Below are 10,634 nucleotides of genomic sequence, written 5' to 3' on the forward strand. Positions count from 1 at the left end.
ATCAACGGGAAAGCTACTTTGATCAGAACAATCACAACATCTAAACACACATATCCTTTTACAGATAAATCAGAAGTGTGCAGTGAAGGCATAGACTACTTCGGCGACAGCCACTTTCTACGGTGGTACTGCAGTGGCACCCGGCTCTAGTGAGTCCTGCTTTAGGTAGTACGCACGCACTTTGGGTTCCTTCGACCCGCTGTGTTACCAAAATACATGCGCGGCTTGTCTTTAAGGTTCCAGACCAGTAAATAAACTTCCATTGACCCCAATGATAAATGCTCCCACTTCAGAAATTCGGGAAAACAAATACTCACAACTCTCCAAGGTGTTCGAGACACACATCAAAATTAAAGCTTATTTCATCATCTTTCATTTTCTTTTCAATTTACGGGGGGTCAACGGATGACTTTTAGGAGAAATTTCCATCCGAAGATGGTCACCCCTTAAAATAGTCCTGAAGCCCATCGCCATTTTGAAAAATGATGCCTACACTCCATTGCAAAATAGAGCGCTTTTAGGGCCCCAATTTTATCCAAATCGAACGGAACTACAAGCTCACAGTCCTGTGCACGGCTTCCACCCATATTTTTTACAAACCCTCCAGTTCATGGCCCACAGTATGCTCAAATACTGAAGATTTTGAGGGCATGCAAATCGTGATTTGGCCGGCGTAGGCAATTTCGGACCGATTTACTGGTCTGCAACCTTAAAGGCAGCGACTTGGCACCACCTCAAAAAATGGCTGCTAATATTGTTCGCTGGATTATACTTTAGACTGCACTACATCACGTTACTGGACAGTCGGCTCTAAGAATGATTTCTTGCACTGCCAAATGTCCCAAAATGCAGCACAACTCGTACCTTCACAAAACATCTCGGTCAAGCGGCTATCCATAAAAAAGACCGATGTTCAATAACCCCAATCACTTATGTACTTGCATAAACTTTTTGATTTTACTCTATAAATACTTTGTATATCACAATAATAGGCTTAATTAAAATTATTACAGTACTCTAGGTTTCTTAAGAACTAACTTTCTGTGTCATTAAGTTAAATTGTGCTTTTCTGGGGCTCTCAGAAGTCACAACATTTTGCCGTCAACATTTCTAATTTTTATACTCTTTTTAACTGCCATAAGTCAAAACCTTATTCCTTTTTTTACTAAAGTCAGGTTTTTTTTGTTTGAGCTGTTTGAATTCAAAAGGCTTCGCTGTGCCTGAACACACTTTATTCTAAGAGCGAAAAACGAATGAAAAATTGTCTTGCATGCTGATTAAAACTTGACGCATTTTCATATTGGTATTGCTACAGGAGTGGGTGGTTGATCAAAACACATGCAGGAAAAACCAAACAGTTTAAATCTCTGCCACCTTGGCAGTCAGTAATTTCTATGGTGGCAGTGATAATAAATTTATTTTGAACCAGATGATAAGATTCAAACGCTCGCTGGCACACTGCTTTGCGAATCGCTCCTATTGATCAAATCCACTAGTACTCTACACTTTGCAAAATATTCTTGACTAATATTGCCACTGCATTTGTTCATCATTCTAAGAGGGATTTTCCCTTCATTTCCGGCGGGATTGGCTGCCCCATCAACTCCAGCACGGTCGGCGCAACGTCGGGGAGCGCAGCATTGTGGGTGATATTCTTCTTGAACTTGCGGGTTCCGCCGTGCATGCAGAAAGGAACTGGATGACCACAAAAAAAAAATTACTCAAAAAAACTGCTGCTTAAAATGGTACAGGAAAAGACATTCTTCAGTATAGTTCTAAACTAAATTTGTAAAAGAGCTACCTGTGATATGGTCAAAAGACTTGCTAAAATACTTTCAAGACAGGACAACATTTTGTTTTGTTTTCCTGCAGATATAAATATGTTCCACAGTTTTGGTGGCATTTTGTATTAAGGGGAGCAAGTCCATATGTGTGACATTGTGGAAAACCGAGTCATTTTGGGTAAAATTGACTTTATGAGTTATCTACAGGAATCGAACAGGTCAAATGGAATTGCTTTTGTTAAGAAATTAACAGGTCTCTATATTTCTTTCACTACTGTGTACGTTTTTACTTACTTTTTGTTTTTACTTTTTGTTTCACTTACTGCTAGAGTACAAAACGAAAAAAGGCAAAATTCTCAATGTATTTTCATTCTTTCTCAAGTTTCTCTGCGTTGCATCGCATAAAGGCTTAGCAAGTCCACTTGCTTACCAGTTCCCTAACATTGCTTTTTACTTACCTCTCTTGGTGGTGTGTTTAGTGACTGGATCCCCCTGACTATCGATCATGATCTCTGCATTGCCGTGGTCTGCCGTGACCAGTAAGACGTAGTTATTCTCCTCGCAAGCTTTCTTCATGTCCCCGATAGCTTTGTCTGAACACAGACGTTGGAAACATAAAAATTAGTTTAAGTGGACTGAAAGAAGCCAAAAGTTTCAAAGAATCTCTGCTCCTTGAGGAAGTATGGTGGTTTTGTGTATACTTCTTGCTTTTAACCAGTTCACGTCGGATGACGTGTATACACGCAAAGGTTTTGCGGTATTTGGAATGGATGATGGATAAACACGAACGAGCGAGGCCGGAAATATATGTCAGCGAACCGCTCGAAGCAAGCGAGGCCAGAAATATCAGGGTGTGCTACCCGCAGATGACAGCCTGAACCCATCTGGCATCGAAGTTCGTGAAAACGATCCCGTGTCTGGGTCCGGTCAATGTCAAAATAATCCCGGCGCAAACAAATTTTACTACAGACTCTGCAAAAACTAAGGGGAATGATGTGTAGACTAGCAATGACTGCAAGTAACACAATTTCGTAAGTAAATCACAAGTACTTGCATTAGTACTTTCACAAGTAACAGGGATAAACAATAACAAAGGAAAACCTTTGTCACAATTCATTTAAATAGCTTGTGACTTGAATTGAGACTGGAGGATGTTTGTAGAATATACTGAAATTAGGTGGAATGAAGTTTCACACCGTGAGTTCTAAATGCAATGAAGAGTGCAACAAATGCGGCTACATAGCTGCAGTATTTATTATGACAACATGGCAAGTAATTGCACTGCAAATTTTCAAAAACTTTTGATTTGGATGAATAAATATTTTTGGGACGTCATATTCATTTTGTATTCGTGCAGATGTCACATGGATCAGCCTTCTACACAAGGACAAATATAGACATTTATTATGAACTCACCAGTAGCTGTGCAAGCTTTGACGGCAGCCTCATAGACACCAGTGTGTCCGACCATGTCAGGCGGTGCAAAGTTACACATCACAAACGGGTACTTCTTGGACTTGATCGTCTCCACCATCTGAATATGAGAAATAAGCCAAATGTCTTTTATGATACTTGGGTTTGGCCTTTGTTAAAAAAGTAAGTACAGGTTTTTGGTGTTATTTAAATTTTTTGGAAGAGAGTTGCGATCTAAGTCAGAAGACTTACACCTCGATCTCCTTCTCAGTCTAGCACAAATGTCTCGACCAAACAGCTTTCCACGGACAGTCAGCTTATTTTTAAAATCCGATTTAAGGCCAAAATAAAATCCTCAAATCACTAAATAGCAGAACAACGGTTTTGGAATCGTACCTTATCGGCAACTCCCTGGCAGCTCATCTCAGGCTGAAGGTCGTAGGTCGCGACCTTCGGTGAGGGCACCAGGCAACGCTCTTCACCCTCAAACTGCTTCTCTCGGCCTCCGTTGAAGAAGAACGTCACATGGGCGTACTTTTCCGTTTCTGTGAAAGAAAATCACTCGTTCCTTTTTACATAAAATAGTAACACTAAAGGCGACTGAGTCAGTTCATCATCCTGGCACAAAATGCCATTTTCAGTTTAAGCCTCCCGTTATTTTAAGCCGTTAAAATTCACTTTCACTTCCCCTGCTATACTTTTGACAACGGCTAGTCACCACCAGTCAGATCACATGTCAAGCAAGCGCTGTGTCTAGTCAAACTGGGTCAACAGACAAAGCAGGCAAGTTGGGGTCACAGCTGTTTTATCACTCAACCGGAGTCAAAGCATAGCTGTATCAAGTTACTTAATCAGTCCAAGGCAGTCAATCCTGCTTTATGTGGGCTGGGAATTCTTACGGGTTGAAAACAGTCACTTGATTATTCATAAGATGGAATCTTTTGCGTCGGGGTGATGTAAATCAAATTAGGCTTTGCCCTTCGCTTGATTGTTTTACCTGCACAGTGATACTGAGGGATCTTGCGGACGGCCAACCACTCGGCCAAGACATTGACTGACTCCTCTGGTGGGAAGATGACGTGGAACGGAAAATCTGCTTTGTACTCTGTCATGCAGAACACACCCTATGATGATGAGAATCCGTGAGAATATCGCCGATGAGAATCAGTGATAAAAATCATGTACTTTATCATGTACTATAAAATTAACCAAGGCAGCACACTTTTATATTCACACAATTAAATATGGGTCTGAAAAAAGTCTTTGAATTAGCTCTTTCTACATATTTGAAAAAAATGGTTGTTTTACTTTTTTTCTGAATCAAGCAACAACTCTCAAAATCCCTCAGAGGTAAAAAAGCATTTCATTGCTCAAAAACAAAGCTGCAAAGGAGCATAGGATTCATGATCGTGAGATTGTGGGTTCGGGCCCTGCCGTGGCCATGCGTATTGTGCCCTTGAGTAAGGCACTTTACCTCAATTACTCCTCACAACCCAGGGGTTAAATGGGTACCGGCATTATTCAATGCTGGGAAGGTAACAGACTCGCTGTGGAGGAGGTGTGGTGATCCCCCCACAGCAGCATTTCATGAGCTCGAGTCTGACCCAATCGCTTCAAAAGAGAGATGGGCACACCGTTCCTGTGAACACAGGTTCGTCCCCTTTACCTTTTACTTTAAAGCTGAGTCACATTTTTACGCAAACTTTCGTTAAATTGACTGCAGCATTTACAACCTCACCAGGTCTTTGGGGATTTTCGCCGTCTCAAATTGAGGTTTGATGCCGACGGCTTCCACGATTTGTCGCATGCGGTCGGCCCGGAAGTCAAAGAAGATCAGCGTGTCGCCGTCCCTAATCCGCCCCTCGGGGTCCACGATGATGGGCTTGAGAAACTCGTCTGTGACCCTCTCTTCCTCAGGAGCGTCGTAGTGACTCTGAACAACCTAGGAAAACATCACAAACATAAAAAATATCAAACAGTTATGTGTGTTTCTGAAGAGCACATTTGGCAAAACTGGTGCTCTTCGTGCTGTGACATCATCGCTATTGTTGATTATTAGAGGTGTGTAATGATTAACCCTAACCGAACTCAACCCATCAAAGTTCAACAGCAGGTTTTGTTTAAATCTGTTGGGATAGGTAGAGTACCCCTAAACTGATGGTCTTTTACACTGGGGTTGGCAAACCTCCAGAAACTAAGTCCAACAGTGTGTGTGTACAATTTCCCATGTGGGTGTTGGAATTTGCCAGAATGGGTATGGTTCCTAGTAAATTAGGCTGGGGCGTTAGGGTTAATCAAAAGTAATGAAGGAAGGAAGTTTAATTCAAGGTTCCAAACAGATTTCCCTGATATTTCACTAAGAAATTTCCAAAATTCCATGAGAGATATTTTCACCTTAACGAGGTTGCTTGGAAGTCAAGAGGTGGTTGCAGCAAAGCAACTAAGATACTGCCAACTTGTTGACGAGCGATGGCCTCCCTTCTCCCCTTACAGCCATCCTTTCCTCAGCATATGTAACAGAGACGCACATACGCCAAACTGGCGAAAACCTTTCCCTTCTGGGTCACTGTAAAATTCCACGACTTTTCCCTGATTTGGGGGTCCACCCAAAAAAATTCCTTAAAAAAAGCAAAATAATTTTCAAGGTTTCCCTGATTTCCAGAGCGGCTGGGAACCCTGATACTTACACTTTTTTCTCAATTACTTTATAAGTGTGATCAATTGAAGGTAAATCCTGGGCATCCAATCCAGCTGTCTGTTTGAATCATATGTTACATGATATTCATGCGATACTCACCTGGATGATAGTGTCAGCGGTCGCCTTTTCCCCAATTCCTTGTACCAGACCCTCGTAAGCAATCTTGTTTCGCTCGAAGCGCTTGTCCCTGTCCATGGCGTAGTACCGGCCAACAACGGTAGCCAGAGACCCGTACCCAGTGTTTTTAGTGTGATCCAGCACCTCTTGAATATACTTCACTGAAATTTACGGTCAACGATGCAAACATGATTCCAAAGCAGTAGTGTTTTCAATTTATGCTAAATGGAAAAAGTGTGTCCTGAATTAATCCACAAATGGAATGATGAGCATGTTGCAAGCATTTACGACCAGAATATTATGTGTAAAATTATAAACCCAAAATTAAGCTCACTGTGACAACATTGCTTGTGAAACTGCTGCAAACTGCTTGCTGACTGGATTGACTTGAAATTTGTTAAATTTAAAAAAAAATCAAAGAAATTGTTTTTAAAAATTAACAAATAAACCTCAAAAGTTTGGTGAATCATTCTCACTTAAAGAAAACACACTGACAACTTTTTGACAGTTAAATTCATGTGAAAGAAAGATCACTGCACTGAAATTTGCATAATTTGCATAATTATAATAAAAAACCTTAGAGTATGTAATTTAAATATTACAGGTACAGGAAAACTGAAATAAATTTACATTTCAAGAATTCAAGCTAAGAGAGGATATATTTCATGAGCCTTTTCAAATCATCTTGTCTAGAGTGAACGTGTTAAATTACCTCCACTGACAGGGCTTGTATCGCGACCGTCTGAGAAGAACTGGATGAAAGTCTTTGGCACGCCCTTTTCCTTGAGCCCGTCCAGCAAACCCTTCAGGTGGTTGATGTGGGAATGCACGCCCCCGTCGCTGACCTGAAGGTTAGGGGGAACAAAATGTTCACAGCACTTTTCTCAAAATCCATTAACCAAAACACTGATGTTAACATTTGGCCAATTCCACTCTATGTAATGTCCATGACAGAGCGTTTAAGAGCTCAGTGAATAAATATGAAAAAGTGTTGTTCAAATCTTATACATCCATCATCTGGTAATGGTCAAGGAGATTACAGACTAGGAGTTCGGGATCATTGGCTCTGTCACAGACATTAACCCTAACTGCCCTGAATCCTTCCAAATCCTCTTTGCCAAAGTGGAGGAATTTGGAGGATTGAGGTTACATGGCAAAAGTGCGTCACTGATTTCGTAGGATGCACTTTGTCAAGGTCTTGGGCTTGGACCTTGTGTAGTCTTTGCTCAGCCATGCATGGATTAGATAGGTCTGGATTATGCTTGAAATCCTCCGTACTGCTCCAGGATGTCACTGGCCAAGCCTCAGCATATTGACAGTCACTGCTGCCGGATTTTGCAGGATTCAGGCAGTGGTCACCACTCCATGGACCATACTCATGAGGCCAGTTGGAGGATTTTGCAGGATTGAGGCTATTTCCTAGCAAAAAGGCCTAGGGGTTAGGGTTAAATAACCTTTCAAAACGTTGGAAAAATAAAAGGGGTGGACTGAAACAAAATGTTTCAAATATGTAACTTTTCTTTATTTTTGGAAAATTTTTGTAAATTTCTTTCAATAGAACATTTTTGGAATTTTACGGACCATCACAGACACTATCGACAAACGCCTTGACCAAGGCTACCACTTCACATGAAATTGTACGCTCAGTGGCAGTATTTTGAATCCCATTTCTGCAGTGACACACTCACCAAGCCAAGAAGGTGAAGCCTGCCGTTGCCATTCTTGGCCCTGGTGAACGCCTCCACAAATGCCGGCTTGGTCATGATAGATCGGTCCTCAAAGGCCAAGTCGATCATAACAATACTCTATGGTAAAAAAAACATTTAAAAAAATCACAGCATATCAAGACAAATTTACAAAATATTCAGATTTAAAAATTTCACGGATACGTTAACAAGAATTCACATGATTCCCAAACACTCACTCTAATGACTGATATAACTGATAAGGCCAAGTAAAAAAATAATTCAGTTTCTCGTCCCAGGACGCCTCCTTGTTTTAGGTCCTAATCATTGCTGCAAAAAACCCCAGTTTTCTCAAATACTACATCCGTTAAATGGCCGTCAGCCAGTTGTTGACTTCATGCGTACGCTCAGGTACGACAGATTGCGCGAGCTGCACTTTGACGGTTGAAAATGAATTTAGCGTTTTTTCCTTGTTTTTCCAGCACCAATGGACACACAGCATTGAAAAGCTCAGTGGAACGATATCAGCTATAAATTAAAAGTCCTTAAATCGGTCCATTTCATGAAATTACGACAAATGCAAATGATCTCATGTTCCATTAAATCAAGTTTTATTTGTATTGAAACGTCAGCATACCTGATACAAGACGCGCCCGGCTCCGATGCTCAGGTGGCCGACCTCGCTATTACCCATCAGGCCCTTGGGCAAACCCACCGACAATCCAGACGCATCCAGCGTCACCCAGTTAGGATCTTTGCACAGGTCGTCCATGACCGGGGTATCAGCATTAGCGATGGCATTGCCTACTCACATAAAATGGGAGAAAATCAAATCAGACACTATCCAAATTTTGTTTTTTGCTTTTTAACTAAGGGTCTTTATGTACTTGTGACAGCAAATGAAAAGGACTACAAAGATTGCAAGATTATGAAAGCTCCGCTCACGCGGAGCCTCATAGTTCTAGCATGTCTAGGCATGCTAGGGTAGGACTAGGAGTAGGCTAGATCATCGATGTTCGAGTTGCATGCCTAGTATCGTTATATATCCAGCATTTTTTAGTCTTCAGATATGTTTTAAATGAAACCCTCACCATGCTTTTCGTCTGAAATTCCCCAGCCATCGATCACAATCAGACAGACATTCATCTTCAGTTAACTCAAGCAGATCATCCGAGCAAAAACGCCGGTAGGTTCCGGTAGCTAGCAAGCGCTGCACTGCTCATCGCACGTACGTCCCACACTAGTGTCAGGGGTCATGCTGCCATCGCTAGTCTCTGTCTACAGCCGTAAAGTTGTACTCGTACTCCCCGAGTTGAGTTCGTCATTCATTCGGACCGGTTTTTCGTATGATTTTTTCAATAGAAAAAAACATAGTGATTGCCAAACATTCTAGACGATGCAGACTATACATCAGCATGTGTTTTTGTTTTTTAAACTAATTTTCAATTCAACAGATACGTATTTTGGAAAAGAAAAGAAAATGACCTTTTTTTTGGTATGCCCTTGGAACGGCGAGCGCCCTCTTGTCGTGGGACGGCCAGCTGGGTATGCAAATTCGAGCGGAGACACTTTTTTGAATGGAAAGTACACACACGTGGTGGGGTGATCCATGGTAGTAGATCGCCAATTTTCAAAACTGTGTCGCAGTACATGCGTATATACCTTCTTTGGTTTTGTCGGTGCCGACTTTTTTTTAGCTTAGGTGGATATTTTTTTTTTTTTTTTTCATTTTTAAAATTTGCCCAACTCGATGGTGTTCACTGTATTCTTCAATACTGTTAACAGTGATGTAAGTTCACGGCCGTGAGTACTTCTACATGGTATACAAATATTGACTGCTTCGTGTAGATAGTAAAACTAGCTACGAAGGGCGGATCTAGAACACAATTTGGGGGGGGGGGGGGCAAAAAAAATTGGTCCCCCAAAACAGTGGGTCAAAAAAATTACAGCGTGGGGTTCGGGGCCCGCTTAAGGGCCCCGAAATTGTTTTGGATTCTAGATGCTCTGTGGTGCGATCTGAGGCGATTTCTGACCACTTTAACCAATGTTTTTTTGAAGAAAAGATGGTGGTGTACTGCTGCCGTTATTGCGATGTCACCAAAAAAAAAAAAAATTGGTTTCGTTTCCCATGGCCCCCCCCCCCGGATCCGCCCTTGCTAGCTACCCGAGGTGATCCATGGAGCATTCTACGCCGATGTTCCATGGATACCCTGTAGTCTGTTGTACACAATTTTATAGGCAGCCAATGTTGCGCCTGTATGTTTGTCATTACATAAAACCATGGACTTAAATTTAAAAACTCCATAAGCCTTGCTAATTGATTAAAACTTTCTGAGGTGCATTTTGAATGTTAAGGAAGTGACAATAAGCTATAGTGGTTTAGAAAACACAGGTTTTTCTTCGTGTTGAATCATGGTAGAGTTGCATTTAAATGGCCTAGCTATTTGAAGGTCATATACTTGGAACCAAAATTGATCAGAACAACTTGTACGATAAACTTTAAGGCTGGTGGCTTTCAGGGACTTGCATATTAAGGTAATTGCCCTGTATCATATTTTTGATGTGATGTAATGGTTATTAAAGGGAATATACATCATTTGCTAATATGCTGTAATTTTCAGAAATGAATGGATTTTGGGGGTTGGCAGTGGCGTAGCCAGGGATTTTTCAGTGGGGGGCGCTGGGGGGGGGGGGGGGGGGGCTGGAACATTCCTGGGGGGGGCGTCATGTAGATCAATGATATTTTTTTTACAAACTTCAAAATCTCAGTGGGGGGGGGGGGCCACTGGGGGGGGGGGGACAAGGTTTCATGGGGGGCTGTCGCCCATATATACGCTTCCGAAATAGTTAATATACATCTCGTAATATGAATACGCACCAAAGTGTCTCTACTCTGGATAGTGTTCATTGTTCAATAGCACCATTTTCTGAAATTTG

At 41.6% G+C, this 10,634-nt stretch overlaps 1 protein-coding gene across 1 annotated transcript; it reads right to left on the minus strand.

Annotated features, from left to right (window-relative positions):
* Positions 1-618: 618 nt before the first annotated feature.
* On the minus strand, positions 619-8,969 carry LOC119739883 (2,3-bisphosphoglycerate-independent phosphoglycerate mutase-like). Its single transcript, XM_038215005.1, has 11 exons — positions 8,789-8,969; positions 8,335-8,501; positions 7,701-7,817; positions 6,725-6,857; positions 5,995-6,173; positions 4,936-5,139; positions 4,195-4,321; positions 3,594-3,742; positions 3,201-3,318; positions 2,243-2,377; positions 619-1,695 (listed from the first exon to the last, which is right to left on the minus strand). Exons 1-11 carry the CDS (start codon positions 8,841-8,843, stop codon positions 1,550-1,552), a joined length of 1,530 nt encoding a protein of 509 aa, XP_038070933.1. The 5' UTR covers positions 8,844-8,969; the 3' UTR covers positions 619-1,549.
* Positions 8,970-10,634: the final 1,665 nt, after the last annotated feature.

The sequence above is a fragment of the Patiria miniata genome, unplaced genomic scaffold, assembly GCF_015706575.1.
Source record: "Patiria miniata isolate m_02_andy unplaced genomic scaffold, ASM1570657v1 HiC_scaffold_4, whole genome shotgun sequence".
NCBI lineage: Eukaryota > Metazoa > Echinodermata > Asteroidea > Valvatida > Asterinidae > Patiria > Patiria miniata.

Coding starts and splice junctions, on each gene's coding strand:
- LOC119739883 (XM_038215005.1), bottom strand. CDS start 8,843: ATGAATGTCTGTCTGATTGTGATCGATGGCTGGGGAATTTCAGACGAA. Junction 6,174..6,724: donor TACAAGCCCTGTCAGTGGAG/GTAATTTAACAC, acceptor CGTAAATTTCAG/TGAAGTATATTCAAGAGGTG. Junction 3,319..3,593: donor GCCAGGGAGTTGCCGATAAG/GTACGATTCCAA, acceptor TCTCATATTCAG/ATGGTGGAGACGATCAAGTC.